Genomic DNA, 19,682 nt, shown 5'->3' with positions numbered 1-19,682 from the left:
AAGAATTTGTCAATAGGCAAGTACATCCACAATAACATCACATATTAAAATTGTGTTTCAAAATATTCTATAATGCTATAATGACATGGCATGGTAAAGATAAGCGTCTCACTCTCAAAGGCAAGCGGTTAAATACCTTTGTGTATTGATCTCAGAAGCACAAGCCAAAAGAAATTTAAAAGTGAGAAAATATTTTTCATTGAGAAAGTCTTTTTCAAGTGAGTAGGCCTACAGAAGTTCAATTATCAAGATCGTCAATTATCCAGATAACCTCAAGGAACAAGTAAAAATCAGCCAGATATTTAGAAAAACACCATGAACTCTTCTTACTTTCTGTTATTGTCAGTGAGGAGATCGGGGACAGAGTAGGTCTTCTCCAGCACAGGGTTATGGCAGATCACACAGATATGACTATCATGGCACAATAGATATATATTTTTGTTCCTGAATAATTATTCTGTAGTGATATTCAATATAAATTTTATATTGAGGGTGTTTAGCGTTCCATAAATATAAAATTCAAGGACAATGTCAGGTTTTCCAGGTTCAAAATTCAAAATTTCTAGGAGAAAAAGAAAGGAAAGTTTAGATGACTAAACTGTACCCAAAAAATAAAAAATTACAATCAAAATTAGCATCCATGCATCTTTTAATTGTATACTGACCGAAAAATTAACCAAGAATCTAAAAAAATCATTTAAACGTAACATCAGGAATAAGAATTAGACTGGCTGATAACCATCCGATTACAAGAAATATACCTGTTTCGCCTCGAACAATGCTATTGTTATCTTAAGTTTGAATTCTAATAAAATTATTCAGACTTAAGTCTGGTTTTTGGTTTCAGTTCATTATGATATTAGTATAAGACAGGGCTTTAATTTCTGAAATCCTAATCCTAAAAAACTTAAGTCTCAAACCAAGAACACAAATTCAAATGTGATCAAATACAACGGAGATATTTCTGTAAAAATCTATTCTTCATGTTAATTTGCTTGACTTCTAAAAAATACTGCAAGTACAAGGTAACAATAACAATAGGTTCTAGAATGTTAACGCTGGAATGATAAAGTTTTAAGCATCATACGCAAACATGGCAAATTACGAGATAATACCCCAAGATTCCTGTTACATCAGTGATCATATCTTACGATCGCAATAAGATATGAGATGATTTACGCAGTCGTGGCAACGTCCGTGATGATATCCAGTGATGTCAGACATCCGGGGTTGCGTCAACACTTTGTTTATTTCCTGCGATCGCAAATACAATCTGTAATAATTTCCCACCATCGCAGCAAAGACTGATATCATTACTTGCGATCATGAGATACTTGCACTAGAATTGCTGAAACGTCGTGAGCATCTCACACGATAGCGGCAAAGTCTGTGATAATTTCTCAAGATCACGGCAACACACGTGGTGGTTTCTTACAATCGCGGCAAAGTCCGAGATCATTTCTTACGGTCGCAGCAACATCCGTGATCATTTCTTGCAAACTTTACATATCTTTTGCTTTTCCCGGTCATCAAATTCACGGTTTCCAGGTTGGCTGGACACCCTGCTACAAGATTTTATATTTCATTATTACCTAGGTTGATACTGCAATGATTATAGAATCTTCATATTATTTCCTATATCCACGAATATCAATATCCTGATGATGTCACTTTTAAAATCCGCAATTCATCTTTATCAAATTTAGGAAATCATTGTTCTGATAGTAATATATATATAATAGAAGTAATATTCAGAAACCAAGTTCAGATGCAGAACAATAGATGAGCAGATACTTAATAAATTGATTGATTCGTTGAAACCAAAGTGGTCATCAGGATATGATGAAATACCTATCAAAATTTTAAAAGAAGCAAAATCAGTACTGTTAAAGCCATTGATACATGTAATCAACTCATCCCTAACAACTGGCATTTATCCTACTCAATTAAAAATTTCTAAGATTATTCCTGTTTTTAAAAAAGGGAAACATAAGGATGCCTCGAATTATAGGCCGTTAGCTATACAACCATCACTCTCTAAACTTTTTGAAAAAAGTATGCTTTATCAATTGATAGATTATTTTGAAAATAATAATATGTTGGACCAAGATCAACATGGTTATAGAAAAGAAAAGTCCACCATAACAGCATTGATATCTTTTATTGAAGATATTTTAGAGAATTTGGATAAAGATAACTGTATTATTCGTGCTTTTTTAGACATGTCTAAAGCCTTTGATAGTGTTCACCATCCTACCTTAATAAATAAGCTTAAAAATTATGGTATTGATGGTAAACAATTAAACTGGATAAGGTCTTATTTGGAAGAAAGGCAACAGTATGTCAGTGTTAGATTTGTTGAGAAGCAAAATTTGTACAATATAAAATCTAAGTTAAGGCAGGTACAATACTCGGTTCCTCAAGGATCGGTTCTTGGACCGTTCCTATTCTTGTGTTATCTGGGAGGTATGCAGGAACACCTAACTAATAAAATCCAGAATACCAAACTATGTTTACATGCAGACGACATCAGTATGTCAATACATGACAAGAATACAAACAGTATAGAATCCAAAATAGAAAATGCCATTTCAATAGTAAACACTTTCCTCAATAATAAAAATCTTTTACTAAATAAGAACAAAACTACTTTGGTTAAATTTTCTTGTAAAAACTCAAAAAACAATGAAATTTTTAATAACTTTGAGAATAACACCAAGTTTTTAGGTCTTATAGTTGATAAAACATTAACCTGGTCCAAACATGTTGATCATGTTTGTAAGAAAATAAGTTCTGGAATCTTTATAATTAATAGACTTCAACCTTTTTGCAATGTACAAACCCTTAAAACAGTTTACTATGCCCACATTCACTCCCATATAACTTATGGCATTGAAATTTATGGGGGTACGAGTAATCAAAATTTAAAAAAGAATTTTATTATTACAAATGGAAGCTATTAGACACATCCTAAATTTAGAAAGAACCTATAGCAAAAATTCTTTAAGAAAATATTTCAAAGATTTGGAAATTTTAACAGTTCCGTGTTTATATATCTATAAAACAATTCTTTATGTAAAAAATAATGAATCAAAATTAGAGCGACAACAGGATATCCACAGTTACAATACTAGATACAAACAAAATTTCACAATTAAAAATCATAAAAAAGAAAAATATAAGCAAAGTCCTCAGTATATTGGCATTAAATTTATCCATCAACTCCCAGATAGCATAAGGAAGGAGCAATGCACAATTAAATTTAAAAAGAAACTGAAACAATTTTTAATAGGAAATTCTTTTTATAGTCTGGATGATTTTTTTAACTTTAAGTAATGTATTTATTTTATCTAACTTAAGCAATGTATTATTTTATCTAAAAACTGCTAGTATACAAATCTTTTAACTTTATGTAATATATTCCTTTATGTTATTTAAAAATAACATAATGACGCATTCATGTACGATTTATCTGTACGTTTTGAATAAAGATTTTATTGATTGATTGATTGATACTTAAATATATTAAATATTTTTTTTTAATTCCCATCAGCTCTTGTTAAATTTAAGCAAAAGTAATTTTATGGTTTTTACAACAGGAAAAATAAAACAAATTGTACAGCCTGTAATTCAATTTCAAAATAATAAATTGGATGAAATCACCACAACAAGGTTTTTACGATTAATTGTAGACAAAAATCTTACATGGAATAAGCATGTTGACCAGGTAGTCAACAAAATTACTTCTGGTATCCATGCTATTAATAGAATGTCAAAATTTTGCTCAATAGAAACATTAAAGATTCTTTGTTTTGCTTTTATTGAATCATATATCTTAATATGTCTAAAAATGAATTTCCATTTGCCTGTCTGGATTTTTACTCAAATATTTCCTAAAAATGTAAGATAGAATCCCCATAACTTTAAATTTAACGAGTACTAGGTTTACTGCTATGGAGAGAGTTATAAAGTGTGTAGGCTACTGTATTTATGTTAAATATCTTTAGCTTAGTATATAATAAAATAGTAAATAAAATAGTAGTAATAAAATAAGTTTGATCAAAATATATCCATAAATACGCAAACTGCAATAATTTCCTTTTCCTTCATAAGAATAACATGGGAATTTTAAATTTAATACTATTTTTATTATTTATCTCAATAACGTTTAGAGATAGAGCAAACCTTGTAATATAAAAAATGTATTTTTAGATGTTCTTTAACTGCTGTATTTACAAAAATTCTCTAATACAGTACCAATAGTTTGTGAAATATTGTCAAAAAGTTCAAATTGGCTGCCATTTTCCAAGATGGCGGCTAAAGCACAGCTGGAATTTATGGGGACTTTTGAAATGTTCTTTATTTAGGCTTACTTAACAACTATGCAATGTTTCCACTTAGTCCGAATTTGTTAGGTCGAATCACATTTTTACCCCTAAAATTCTTGGACTAAAACAAGTAACTGAAAGAATCCTATACTAATGAAATTACATTAACATATGGTTTGACAGCTCCATTTAAGCAATGTTAAATGTTTACATTCGGGATAGTGACATCATTATTTTAAATTTATGATCCTTACCCTGTACCTGTTCTTAATATTCGTGCAGTATTTAATTTGTTTGAACCAGCATACTTAAAAGAAAAATGTGAATGTCAGGCATTGGAAGCAGTCGACAGCTTTAAATATCTAAGAATAATTTGTAGATCATAATTTAAATTGGGATGGTCATATATACTTTATATAAAAGATAAACTTCAAGCATGTGCCTCAAAACTGTACCACTTACAAGATTACTTACCATTTAAGACATTAAAAGTTATTTATGCAACTATGTGCGAGTCACTTCTTAGATATGAATTAAGATCTTGGGGAAATGCCTCAATATCAGAATTACAGAAACTGCAGACTGTCCAAACAAGAATATTAAAGATAATCACTAAGCTTGATTCTGCTATTGTAAATGAATTTCCAAAGCTGTGTTATCAGTTGACAGGTGTTCTGCCAGTAGAAAAACTGTTTGCTTATTTGTTGATTATTACTATTCAGATAAGTTCTGAACAAAAAATGTCCATAGATATAACTCCAGGAAGGAATTTTTTTTGTTCCTAGTATAAGAAATAAGTATACAAAACGAACAAAGAGTTATTTGGTACCAACACTATTCAATAATTTGTCACAAAGTCTAAAAGAGGTAAAAACTAATAAATTGTTGAAAAATCTTTATTTATTTGAATAGTAGAGAATTCAAAAACTCTTTTGCTTATTTTTGTCTGTTTTTGTTCAAAATCTAAATTATAATTGAATATCATGATTAATCTTTATAGTCATTTTAATTCTTTGTTACTGTTGATATTTAAATTTTAAAACTTGTTATACTCATGTTAAGAAGTTTTAGGTAAAATATTATTACTTATATCTATTTTGTTACTGTTTTTCTTTGCTCAACTATTTTATGTTTCAACTTTATATGTTAACACTCATGTTATGTAGTTGTTTAGTTTGTTGGTTCAAGCTTTGTTACTGTTTAGGAAGGAAAAACTAATAAATTATGAAATAATATAATTTAATTTATAACCAAGAAATGCTACGGACAAGCCTTTTATGAGGCTTATGAAGCTTAGTTTTATAATGCCCTTTGTCATTGTGTTTGTATTGAAGAAATAAATTTAATTGAATTGAATTGAATTCACACCTTAACTCTAGAATCAGACCTACAACACTTAAGACAAAACCAAACAAGCAGATTGATCAGTTATCGTTGTAAAATGGAGTGATTCCATTCATCAACACCAATTCCTTGTAAAATTACATCTGTTAATATAAAAACTAAGACTTACAGATGTAAGAGAATTCATGAGTGCCGTGATGATTCACAAACTGCACTCACTGATCTAACAGTATGAGAGAGCCCTTATCTTAGGACAAATGGCCCATTAATTAAAAAAATTGTTCAGCTTATCAATAGCCATTACACTGATGCTAGCTAGTGAAGCTGCGAGAAGCCAAACTAAACAGTTCAAGTAGGCCTACACTAACAATAGTATGGGTGAATCCAAAACTAAAAACAAATCTAACAACCATTTTTGTTGGGATAGGTTTAGTTGTTGATGTGCTTAAATATTATTATGTATTTGCCGTTTTCTATTGTTTAAACAAAAGTGCAGATAAAAGTGGGCAAATCTTAAATGAATTAGTCCACTTTATATGCTTTATAAACAATTAAACATACAGTATTTTTAAAACCCTATAATATTAGTAAGTTTGGAATCTTATATTAATCGTTCATTTAATTATATTTATTGGTATAATTTATATGTTTCCAGACAGTATTACTTCAAGCCAGTCAAATTAGGTGATCACTACAAATTTCAAGTTATACAATAGGTCTACCATATGAAAAACCAAACAAACATCCATGCACATAATATAAATTTGTATCAAGTAAATGTTGTTCAAACATATAATTACCTGAATATTTAATCAATTTGAGATCTTGGGATCATTACATGCATTGTTAATTAAGATAAGTGTCTACTTCCCTTAAAATACTGACTTTCTGTGACAGCATTTTAAACTCAATCAACTATTTTCTCACAATATTACAGTTTAATCCTCTAAAATAGTCTATTTTCTAATTGTAAAATTGTAATGCCGACCAAATATGCAAAACTAACATTAAATATTGTTGAACATTTTGATTTATCAAATAGAGCAATGTCTTGTTTTTATACAGGGTGTCCCTAAACAACTTGTACCCCCTTTTGTGGGATTGCTCCTAATCCTTGCCTAGAGACAAAAAGATTTTGCAATATAACCATGGGCCTCCCATGCCTAGTGTTCCATCTAACTATATTACTCCGATTTGTTATTGTAATATTTAGACAAACTAAGAATCAAAATTACTATTTGTCAGGATAGATATATAGGTCTTCTTCCGAGGTCTTCCACGTTTGATTCCTTAAAGATTAACCTTGAAAACATTTAACACTGATATGTACCTAATAAACCAAACTAAAAATAACTATCCTTAAAAAATTTTGGTCCAAACTAACCACCAATACAGTTATTTTTGATTACACTTTAAATCATATTATGACAATACAATAGCCTGTATCAGCTGTTTTTTGTTAACTACAGCTATAAAAAAAGTATTGACAATAATATTGGGACTTTCAAGGGCTGTAGGACGGAAACTGGATTATTTCAAGTCTTGTGACTAGCTCCAATCAATTTTTCTTGGCCAAATACCCCATTTATAACCAAAAAATTAAATATCCTCGAACAAAAAAAAAGTGAAGGTATCGGTACCGACATTTCACCATCGATTCTCGGTTCCAGTTTTTTCCCAAGAACCGGTGGAACCGAAATTTGACGCAAGTACTAGTTTTATGTGTTTGTTGTGTTTAAATGTTCATCACTATTTTTATGTGTTTGAAAAATAATATTCATATTTGAAAACGAAATTTTTTTTTCTTAAAAAATATAGAAAGATTTATAAAAGTCATAAATATTTATAGGACCTAATGATCATTTTCCATGAAGAATTCTTACTTTTTTAATTTCTAATGTTACTCCCTTTACAAAAATATGCCTTGACACTAGAGCATTTATATGTTTATTTATGTGTGTGTTCACCCATTGCCAGTTGGAGGGTTAATGAAGCCATTCATACATGTGTTACTTTAACTTAACAGTAAATTACTCACAGCAACTTTTAGGCACTGACGTTTGAAACATTTCTCTCGTTGTCTACTGCTACCGAACCTCTTGGCGTCCTTGCAAGCCTGGCAAGTGCCACAATCTTCATGACGTCCACAGTTAATGCATTGACCACAAGCACTTTTGCTCTTTTTGTCAGTACCTACAAAAGAAAATTTGGATAATCAAAAGAGGTTAGCAAGAAGTTAACTCCTGCTGCAACTGTACTCTTATTTAGGCATAAACTACAAATAATGTTAAACATGGAATGATTTTATGATTACAAGGTATAGTATTATAGATAGAAGTGATATAGGTAGGCCTAACTAAAAAATGTTGGCTATTCCCATTACTTCACATAGATTCTGTATACTTTAGAATCGTTTATGCCATATAAACTATCAGAGAGTAAAATAAATAAGAGAGTAAGTATAATTATACTGTAGTGGACTCAATTAGTGGGTCATGCATCTATGTCCTATAAAGATGGGATGTCTACTTCAGTTTCCAATGTAATGTTATATATAATATAACCCAGGACCGACTTACTTTTTTGTTTTGAAGTCCCCAGAGACCAAAAACCCCATCCGTTCAAATTCATATATAGGCCTATATATTTATTTATATATGTGTGTCCATTAGCACGATAACTCAAACAAAAATGATCCAATTTCAATGAAATTTTGTATAAATGTGTAAACCTACATTTATTCGAACGAGATCGCAAATCAGCATGATCTGACCATGGGAACGGGGGTTTATGGGGGTTTTATGGGGTAAAAATGGGGTTTTCCCATTTTTGACCCTAAAAAATTTTAATTTTAGAATTTTTTCCCCCAACCATTTTGTAGAGCTTTAAAAAATTAGTATATTGAAGCATTGTTGTATGCCTAATGGTTACGGAGAAAATTCAAAAAAGTGAAAATTTTAAATTCCTGTGTTATTCTTAGGGAGAAAATGAAAACTGTTGTAGTTTACTTGTTTATATGTTGATAAAATTTGGCTAATTTATTTATTTCATCCTAAACTATTAACATTTGGTCAAAAAACACTTTTTACCTTCCCCGTAGCAGCAAACCTAAGAACTCGTAAAATCTAATGTTATTTAAATTGGGAATAAATATGTCACATTTATGGAAATATTTTAGTAAAAATGTAATAAGACAAGCTGTAATTTGCTTAGTCTGCAGGTTTGCTGCGGCGGGGGTAATTTGTATGGTCATTACAATTTACAATCAAATGTTCAATCAAGTAAACTTAGTAGTATGCCTACATCAAAAATATTTTGTGTCATTCTTTGTTTTCATCAGTCATACTTAAAAACTTACATTACAGAACAAATCTAATATTATGGTAAATGTACTATAAAAATAAATTAGGCTAACTTTCTTGTGAATTTGTTATGACAAAGTATAAATAAGACAAACAAAAATAATTTATATAGGCCTACTCATAAAAAAAATTATAAGGTAGGTCAATTATTTTGATTGGTCACAGCATCATTCACGCAAAAACGTCAAGAATTTTAGTTAGTCAAAAGTTTGGTTAGGCTATATAGCATCAAAAATTCAGCAAGAATTATTCAAAATTTCTTTGCCGAGCTCTTAATTAGAAAACTAACTCTTTGTGGGTTATTTTGAGGTATTTTCTACACTGAAACGTTGTCGGTCCGGCCCGCCTTTCCTCCAAAAATTGTCAATGTGGCCCTAGAGTAAAAAAGGTTGGGGACCCTGGTCTAGTTCATGTCCGGCGGGCGACACTGGTGGCTAGTGTCAACCAAATTTTATTTGTATTATTTTAGAGTCAATTTCATTGTTTGTTTTTTACTGTTATGTAGCCTAGACACCCTAAAATCAATATATTTTGCGCATATACATTCCCATCTGTCTTATGGTCTGGCAATCTATGGAGGAACGTCCAAACAAAATTTAGATACAGTTCTGAAACTCCAAAAAAAAGCGATAAGAATCATGCTATACTTGGACAAACGAATAACTGTGAAAGATACATTTTCAAAACTACATATTTTGACTGTCTATGATCAGTATATACTAGAATGTGTTATGTGTGTCAAAAATCAAATACAAAATTTGGAAATTAGAAAAAATGTCCATTCATATGACACTAGAAATAAGAATGATATAAATTTATCAAAACATAACCTCAGCTTCTTTGAAAAGAAGGGAACCTTTATGGGATCAAAATTTGTAAACCATTTTCCTACAAAAATTAAAAAGTATAATAAACCAAAATAATTTCAAAAAACTAGTTAAGAATCATCTGTTGCAAACGAGTTATTATTCATTTGAAGAGTTTATTCAATGTAAAAACTGCTAAATAAATAAGGTTAAGGTGCTCAGATAGATAAAAATAAAAAATAAAACTGTATGCGGTTTCTACTTTTCTGTAAATCGAAATCAAAATGCATAAAAATTAGTTATAGTCTGACACTATTCATGTATGTATATACAATATGAATAAAGAATTTTTGATTTGATTTGATTAGATTTGTTTGGTTATATAACTAGAGGCTGAGTCATTGTTTATGATTAGATTGTTTTAATTAGTAAAAAAGAGGTTTTAAATGACTGAAATAACAAGAATCAAATTGTAAACAAAACACAACCCCTACAGTGCACCAGACAGAACCAACAATAATATTGGCTTCAGCTGTTCCATAAGCATGAGAAATCTACTAAGGACGTATTGTCTATCCATACAGGTTATTGCCGATAGATTGCCTATCGATGCAAGTTATTACTGTGACATTTCCTACCTAGGCCTATTCATATTATTAGACATTGCATATACATACAGTTGGCTCAAAACATAGAGAGATACCTCCTCAGGTTTAACGGGCCGTCCTAATCCTCTGTTTACATACCCATAGCCTTCATTCAGTGGTGTCCACCCCTGAATGCCGGCATTCCAAGAAAATCTGAGTCACACTATAATTTGCAATTAATTGATACATTAGACCTACATAAACGAATAACGGCTCATTTTTACTTACTTAGACAAATAAAAAGCAAGTTTAAACACAGTTCTACGATGTACCGTTGCCGAAAAACGCAGTTGTCGCCTTCTTGGAATGCCGGAAGTCAGGGGTGGACGCCTCGAATGAAGGCTATGGGTATGTAAACAGAGGATTAGGACAGATTAGGACGGCCTGTTCTACCTGAGGAGGTGTCTCTCTACGTTTTGAGCCAACTGTACAAGTTATTACTGAGACATTGCCTATCCATATAACTCATATAAATTATTATTCGGGGTTACTTTAAAAATGTATTTATTCATTACCTCACTGAAATGAGTTACTACTGTACTTAAGAAATACCTCCTCTTATTCCTTTCTTAATGAGGATCCATTTTCAATTATTTTCATTTGTTCACACAAAAACATATCTTCCCTTCAGTAATAAAATCAATAATACAAAATATGGTACCATGCTTAACAATTTGATGCTGTAACACATATAAATTATATAGGCCTAATAGGCAGGCGACTCCTTAACATTTTTAGCAATACAGACTCTTCTAATAAATTAATAAAAACGAATAGTTTTCACTTTAAGGTTACCGATATTATATGTCATATATTTGTACATTTAAGTCAAATACCTCATTTATAAAAATTTACAGAACACAAGTCTGGTCAATTTTAATTGTTGTTGACAAAAGTATGAATAGAAATTCCATGTTACTTCGAATCAGAATGCATCACTGAGACTAAAAATTCCCTCACTACATTTGGCTCACTTATTTGATGGAGTAGTAAACATAAACAACAAAGTAACTACAAGCTACAATCAGCAGACGCAACCCCCACCTCCAAGGTCAATGTCACCAATAAATAATGGACAACAACAAGTTGCATTGTGTTCGTCATGCAGCCTGTGTCTGTCTCATGTTTTAAGTTTGGCTGGCCTAGCGAATATTCAAATGTTTTCAGTGTGTTTTTTACTTTTTTTTTATTAACTTTATGTGTCGATGTGTGTTCATTGATGAAGATGCCTATCAAATTTTATGGACTATTGATTGGAGGTTGGATTTACCAGTAGGACCTGAAACTAGTAATTCTCTGACCACCATAATACTGAAGACGAACAAAGGTAAGTAACCTATCATATAGGCCTATAATAAACTTCATTTCAAATATACTACTACTACTGAAATATTCATTAATGTTGAATTTAAAACTTGGAACAATATAAAGAATACTAACTATGGTCTGAAGATCGAGGTTCTTTCTTCTTTTTAGACTTGTCCTTATCAGAAGACTGCACACGGTCTCTGTCACTGTCCAACTTTCCGCCGGGTTTGAACTTTGTTTCCAGAGTGGGGTCCTCTTCTTTGCAACGCTGAGTAAAAAAAAATCATTCATATATAGACATTTAACATAATATCAAAATATTCTGTATTTAAAAACAAACAAGGAGTTTGTACTTTTCTGAATGGAGAAATATAGTTGGAACTATCCACATTACTGAGTTTGTTGTAATAGGATGTGTGGTGGATTTCAAGAAGGTGTAAGATTGCTAAAAACAGGTCTCCTGTAGTCGTAGCAACACCCGTGAGCATATCTTGTGGTCTAAACGACACCGGTGATCGTCTCCTGCAATCGTAGCAAAACGTGTGAGCATATCTTACGGTCTTAGCAACTCACTGGATCGTCTTCCGAGATTGATGCAACACCCATCAACAGCGGTCACTTGTTGAACTTGGGCCGCGTCAAATTAGATTCTTTTTCTTCCTTACTTCCTTTTAATTAACTGACAATTTGGATGACTGGTCTTCGTATAATCAACGCTCTACAGTACCACACAACTACTATTAATTAACTATTAACTTTTTATGTAAAATAAAATAGGTAGGCTTATACTGATTGGTATCACACTTTTTGTGTTTTGTTCTGTACTGCACGACTTTCTATGAACAGTTAGATAAAATCGATTTAAGTTTATATAGCATATACCACATTTAATTGAAGAAAAACTATGATCTATATAAAGTTAGTGAGACATTGGGAGAACACCAGTAAGCTGGGTTCTGTTTGAACTAAAAAAAAAACTCTTACCTTGAAGGGTCATAAAAATTAGCCTATTACCAGTTGAGAGATGGAGGCGCCACCTGTATTTTAACCTGAATATGAGGTAAGGATATAAGGATATAAGTGTAGAATATAAAAAGAGATGCCTTGTATAGCTTTGTTACTGTAAGAACAGCCGTTTCATTAGCCGGGATCCAATTTCAAACCTTAAAGAAATGCCAAGATTTTTCAGGATCAAACCATGACCAAAAAAATATGCAAGCACTACTGGGGCTATTGTCCTTTCACCTATTGGGTCTGATGATTGGAGTGTCCAATTGAAATCGATCACCACTTACCATCTTTTATGTATATTTACCAACTTGTGAGTAAGCGTAGATATATGTTTTAAGTATTATAAGACGTTTCTTTTATCTACTTTCTGTACTTGTTCAAGTAATTTAAATTTGATTTAACTGAAGAAAAATTAAATTAAATAATATATATATATATATATAAAATATTATTTATTATAAATATTATTTATATATTATTTATAATAATATTATATACAATTAAATTAATTTGTGTATTGTTGGGAGTGCGTATGAGCCGTCAATGTGTTTGTAGGATCTTACACAATTGCAGCAGCATGCGTTATAATTTCCCATGATTTCAGCAAAATTCCAGCATCCCCCCCCATACACAATTTATGTGAAATTCTGATATTTAAAAAAAAATTTTTGTTTTGTCCCAAACGCTGAGCCTCCCGAAGTGCGGGACCCTGTCCTGCTGTACCTGTCGCATGTGCCAAAGGCTGGCTTTGGCTATTTCGCAAAGATTGTAGAAACCACATAATTACAATTATTTTCTAAACCCATTTAGTATTTAGTTTTACATTAGGGCCTACTCCTGCAACAATGTGAATCCACTAATATGATGAGGAACCATAATAGGTGTTAAAATACTTGGATACATATCCTAAGATTGGACCTGTTTAACTTAATTACTTACCGGACAATAATACTGCTTGATGAATTTAGCCTCCTTCTGAGTGATGCCAATACAGTCCCCATGATACCATTCTTCACAGCTATCACAGCCTCTGGATATGAACAAATATGTTGTCGTATTGAATAAATATCAAAGGTCATTAGACTTAATAATAGGTAAAAAAATCATTCCGAATTTTTTTTAAATATAACAAATCAAACCACAAATCTCAATATGGCCACCGTTTAAGGCTCTGCCGGCGTTAGTTGAATCCATCCCCGAGAAATGCAGTAAAGGTGTGTGCTGTTTTAAATTTTTATTTTACACAGACAGAGCCTTAAACGGTGGCCATATTGAGATTTATTGAATATCAACAAAAACTTTTGAGTTTTTCTATCTGTACATATGTAAATGTTATCATTTAGCTAACATTTTGTAAATAAAAATGTATGATACAATGTGTCAGTTCTTTTTGGACCACCCTTTATATAATCACACTAAGGCCCACATACTAATAAATAATAATCAATGTAAAAGGCTTTAAAAATCAGCTATGCACAATCGAGAAGCAGCAGAATACTAAAGTAAATAGGCCTACGCATCAAAACCTCAACAATCTTTACAGCGCAAAAATTTATTTTTCACTAGTAGTTGCCAATGTTGCCATAACAAGCGACCTCTAGCAACGGGTTAAACAATTCAATTATTTAAAGTCCCACACAACTACAAAAACTACCTACTCTATCCTATCAATGACATTTTTGTCAAAAACTATTAGTTTTAAAAAAGGTGTTCAGTGGATCTGCCAAGGCGTCGCAACGGAACCAAAAGCATTATTTTAATAACAAGAAGTTCACCGCAACAAGTTAGCCTGGCAACAGTTGTTGATCAACAACCTATTACTACTTATCCTGTTGTACCATATACAGTAGAACCTCGCTAATTCGAACCTCTATAATTAGTAATCTTCGTCTGTTCCCCTCAGAAAACCTCTAAAATTCTAAAAATAATATACTGATAGTTAAAAGTGATTTTTATGCTTAATGCAGCCTCTACAATTCGAATTTCCACATTCTTGAGCCTCTACATTTGAATTTTGTTGCCGAAATTCGAACTGTTACCTCTAAAATTCGAAGTCAACCTCTACACAAAAGCAACAAATGACAAATGGTTCAAAATGGTGAAAGCAACAAATGGTTAAGTGTGTGTCTAGTTGTCGAACTGCGTTACCGTAAGCCTCTGTAGCCTAATTCCAATTCAGGATAACAAATACGCCTGTTGAAACATGAACTGGCGCTCTTATTGATGATCCCACGATGTGTTCATTAGTTCTCCGTTCTCTCAAACTCTCTACACTTGAAACTGGGACCTCTATAATTTGAATTTTAATTATTCTGACCTCTTTAATTCAAACTTCCTATAGTTTGAAATATATTGTATTTCCTCTGAAATTCTAATTAGCGAGGTTCTACTGTATAACTTAAATCTCTACTACTCACATCATAAAGCGAGAGCTGTCTGAGGAGCGACACAAGCAATAGGCCTGTCCATCTTGCTTTAACAATGTCGCGATTTTAGACTTCCTTTCTGGCAGTTGAAACTGTTTGGCAATTTCTTCTTTCTGAAATTACAAGTTTCAATCACAAATTTAATTTTTTTCGTAATGAAATTAGGTGCATTTAGAGATACATCTCTCTTCTAAACTTATCAAACTTTGGAAGCTGTTTGGCATTGGGAAACACATGAAATCTTTAAAATAGAATAAATTCTTTAAATTATAAGAATTGTGACTCACACGGGTCACTGTGAAACACTACATCATAAGTCTTGTACACATGTATTCAGAAGTACAAATGGCCATGCTCTGTGATGGCCTGCATAACAAGATTTGGGTAGTTTAGCTAAAGTCTTAGAATTAGGCCTTTTAAAAAACCTGGGTAAGAATTTTCAAGTTATATAATATTGATTGTTTGTATTAAATATGAACGTTATAAGCAATTGGGTCTTTTAAGAAGATCCTTTTACACAGTGTTGAGGCGGTTAAGTTTGCTTTATTTTTGTTCAGTTTGGCTTAACTTAGGCCTAGTTAAACTTAATTTAGTGTAAGTTATGATGATGACAAAAAATATAACATTTAACTTAGACTATGAAAACTGAAGTTGATAGCTTACTGTATGTTATGTAAATTGTTAAGATAGGTATAAAATTAAAAAGACGTCAATTTGTATTTAAGTCCTCTTTGAGTTTATAAAAAGGTCAAACTTTGTAAATGACAGGTCAATCTAAGTTAGCCTAGGCCCTACTTTGTTTGTTATGAGGCCTAACTTATAATAAACTAAAATAAACTGATCTTAACTTAACTAACCTAACCTACATGAAATGAAACTGTCATCCTATACGTATCGTAGGTTCTCTGTGGAACTAAGTTAGGTACTTCCACAAGATTTCAAACATGCTTTGCTCATTATTTATAAAAAAACCACTGGGGTACAGTTTCTTAACACGTTGAGTGCTGAAAACCCATAAACAGGCGTTCGACAATGGGGGCAAAGCCCAGGCGCCAGCGAATCAGCAAACGCAATCAAATATTTCAGTCTGACGAGTCGCAAAAGAGCGGCAGTGATGGTGCTGCGTTACCCCGAGAGTGGACGAAGATCACTGAAACACCTACAGGTAGCAGCACTGCCTGGATTCGTAGCAAGTCTCTTTGTGATTGTCACTCGGAGGGAGAAAATGATTAAAACCGGGACAAAAGCAATGCCAGATGGGATTTTACAGAAAATTTTAGTACCAACCTACACCAAAATAAATTTGCATTCCAAGCTAAAGGCTGGCAACGATTAAATATAAAGTTCCCTGGCAATGGCTGTGCTCATACCGAACTAATATCTTTAATACCTGCTGCGACGTCGTTGAGCAGAATTTCTGGATAGACTGTGTAAAAGATAAACTAAAATAATATTTAAACTACCTATTTACAATACTTTAGGCAAGATGGCGTTGAGCATACACTCAATGGAACATCAAAATATTCGTCAACTGAGTAGGCTACAGTGGTCGGTCGACTAGCCAGGCTTTATTTTTCTTTTTAAAAGCGGACGGTTCACAAGTCTTACATTTTTGGGGGAGATCATTGTACATTTTCAGAGCCCTAATGCGGAAAAAGCTTTGCGTTTTGGACAGCCAGCAGTAAGGTATGTGGAGCTGGTCTCTGTTATGAAGGTTGTGGGAGTGGTGGAATTCCCTTGTTGTGAGCTGGTATAAGTTATCCCTCACATAACAGAGGCTAAACAGTACATACTGGCTGAAGATAGTAAGGATTTTTAGGCTTCTAAAGATAGGCCTACAGTGCTCACTGTCACTCTTCGATGTAATGATCCCAAACGCCTTCTTTTTTTTTTGAAGGAGAAGAATATCTTCACACCTTGCAGCGTGTCCCCAAAGCAGGAGTCCATAGGAGAGGTGGGAATGAAACAAGCCATGATAGACAGTGGTCAGGTAATGCCTCGTCAACAGAGCTTTAAGTCTGCGGAGTACATGGACGACTCAAGAGAGCTTCGTACAGACACTGTCCCCTCCAGCTAATCTTTGCATCTATGACGAACCCCTGCAGCTTCACCTCTGTCAAGATGTCAACGTTTGTACGACTGAGACTGCACACAATCTCTTGGGTTTTTTCTCGGTTGAGGCTCAATCGTTTAGTTGGAACCAAGTCTTTGCCAACTCAAAAACTTCTGCAGCCTTTTCGCTGGCCAAAACTGGAGAAGATCCTCTGGCATCAATTGTTGTATCATCAGCAAACATTAGGACGCTTACAATGGCACTAAGGTCATTTATCATGACTAAAAAGCGGATGGGCCCCAATACTGAACCCTGCAGGACACCATGCTCAACTAATCCAGGTGAGGAGTTAGCTCCAGATATCGACAGCACTTGTCTTCGGTCACTGAGATACGACTTGAAAGCATCAAAGCCACCGATCCCAGCGTTTTCTAATTTTTTTAGTAGGTAGCATCTTATGGTTGACGGTGTTTATGGTTGGTGCTTTGCTGAGATCCGCAAGGACCAAAGCAGCAGAGCCCCTATCCTAAAATGTATCTAGGACCTCTCCTATTAGCTCGGAGATAGCTGAGATAGTCGAGCGACCACGTCTGAACACATGCTGGGAACCCGCAAGCAGGGAGTTACGCTCCAAGTAGTCCACTGGTTGCCTCATCATAACGGTCTCGAACACCTTTGTATTAACAGGAATTACTGAGATGGGCCGATAACTGCTGAGGGATGCTGGATTACCCTTTTTAAAGACTGGGACACCTTCAGTGAATTGGAAAAGCTCCGCTCAGTAAACATCCATTAATAGCTTTCGCCAGAGGTATGGCTATTACTTCTGATACATATTTCAAAATGGTGACAGTCATTCCACGCACATCTGGGCTGTGGGAGTTTATAAAAATTGTTAATAATTTTCTCACACTGCGCCATCTGACAAACGTACTGACAGTTGGCCTAGACAAGTTAGGAGAGAGCAGAGGCACAGAGTCATCGGTCGAAGTCCAAAGTTTTTACAATAGAAATGATGAAAAATTGGCTACAGCTGGTAGCTGGTCCATATAGATGGGATGTCTACTTCAGTATCCAATAATCAATGCCCACACTCAACGTGTTAACTAGAAATGATCGATACTTTTACCAGTTAAGACTATAAGTTAGCTTATATAGGCCTAGCCTATATCAATTAAAGGTAGCCTAAAATGAAACTGTTCTAAACTAGGCCTAGCCTAACATGACCTAATAAAACTTGCTGTAGTCAATTGCTTTAAGTTATAAATCAATATAATCGTAATTTTCATTACTTGTAGGGTAGCCCAGTTAAGAAACTGCACCCCTAAGTTACGGTTCCTTACAATAGGGTTTAAAGTTCAGATTTTGAGGTTAGTATAGCATAGCCTATGTTCGGCTGGCAGATAACATATCAGGGTACTTACTGATAGACCTGTAGGCCTTGATCTGTAGTCTTTCTCAGTCATTTTAATATTTTTTTTATGATTTGAATATGTAAGGCCCTTATTTTCACGTGTTATTCAGTTACCAACCGACTTTTTTTAAGTTTCGACTAGGCCTATTCAAGTAACTTAACTTATCTTGTACATCCGTTTAGAGATTTACAAGTCAATAAATTGGCCATTGAATAACTCTGAGAATTAATTTTAACCCTAACATCTAAGATTAGTTTTAAACCACTGTTGAATAGAGTAGAAAACAGTCACCGAGCAGTAGTGCTAGTTCAGTTAGTGTTGTTGTTAACTTTAAGTCGCTGTTAGTTTAGTTTAGTGTAGAACGGACAACAGACAGACGACAGACAGACGACAGACAGCGACACTACTGCTTACTGCTACTGCTGGTTGCTGAATGCTGGCTCTGGGCTCTGGCTGGCTTGGCTCTTGGCTAGGCTAGTGGCTTGGTGGGGCACACGGGAGGGACGATGGCTAACATATCTTGTAGTGTCAGCGTTCGCCGCTAGAACCGCTAAGTTGAAAAATTAAAATTAATTTTATAATTTTTAGTTATAAAATGAACTTTTTAATTATAAAATTAAACTGTCATAACCTAACCTAACCAACCAAACTTGCTGATAATATAAAAAATAGATAAGATAAAAATGAAATGAATGTTTACTTAAAATATTCAATTATAAAATCAATTTTAAAATTTAGTATTATAAAATTAAACTGTCATAACTTAACCTAACCAACCAAACTTGCCGATAATATAAAAAAGATATAAAATAAAAATCAAATACAGTAAAGCAAAATCTTTGACAAAAAGTTAGTGTCCCCGACGGGTTTCGAACCCGGGGCCTCCTGCACACTAATCCGATACGTGGGGTCCCAGTTTATCGATATCCCAACATCCCACTTTACAGACATCCCATATTACCGACACTGTCGACATTTTGAG

The 19,682-nt window shown here is 33.3% G+C and overlaps 1 protein-coding gene across 1 annotated transcript in view; it reads right to left on the bottom strand.

Moving 5' to 3' along the window:
* LOC128998534 (CXXC-type zinc finger protein 1-like) overlaps positions 1-19,053 on the bottom strand; it is a 42,976-nt gene extending 23,923 nt beyond the window's left edge. Inside the window, exons 1-5 of the mRNA XM_054424705.1 lie at positions 18,710-19,053; positions 15,224-15,345; positions 13,746-13,836; positions 11,928-12,063; positions 7,711-7,865 (exon numbers count right to left, since the gene is read on the bottom strand). Of these exons, the coding sequence (XP_054280680.1) occupies positions 7,711-7,865; positions 11,928-12,063; positions 13,746-13,836; positions 15,224-15,345; positions 18,710-18,751 (546 nt within the window). The 5' untranslated portion in view covers positions 18,752-19,053. The remainder of the gene's footprint in view (positions 1-7,710; positions 7,866-11,927; positions 12,064-13,745; positions 13,837-15,223; positions 15,346-18,709) is intronic.
* Positions 19,054-19,682: the final 629 nt, after the last annotated feature.

The sequence above is a fragment of the Macrosteles quadrilineatus genome, unplaced genomic scaffold, assembly GCF_028750875.1.
Source record: "Macrosteles quadrilineatus isolate MER2022 unplaced genomic scaffold, UCM_ALF_1.0 Scaffold_7__1_contigs__length_78375512, whole genome shotgun sequence".
Taxonomy (NCBI): Eukaryota; Metazoa; Arthropoda; class Insecta; order Hemiptera; family Cicadellidae; genus Macrosteles; species Macrosteles quadrilineatus.
This window is presented reverse-complemented; position numbering and strand designations above follow the sequence as displayed.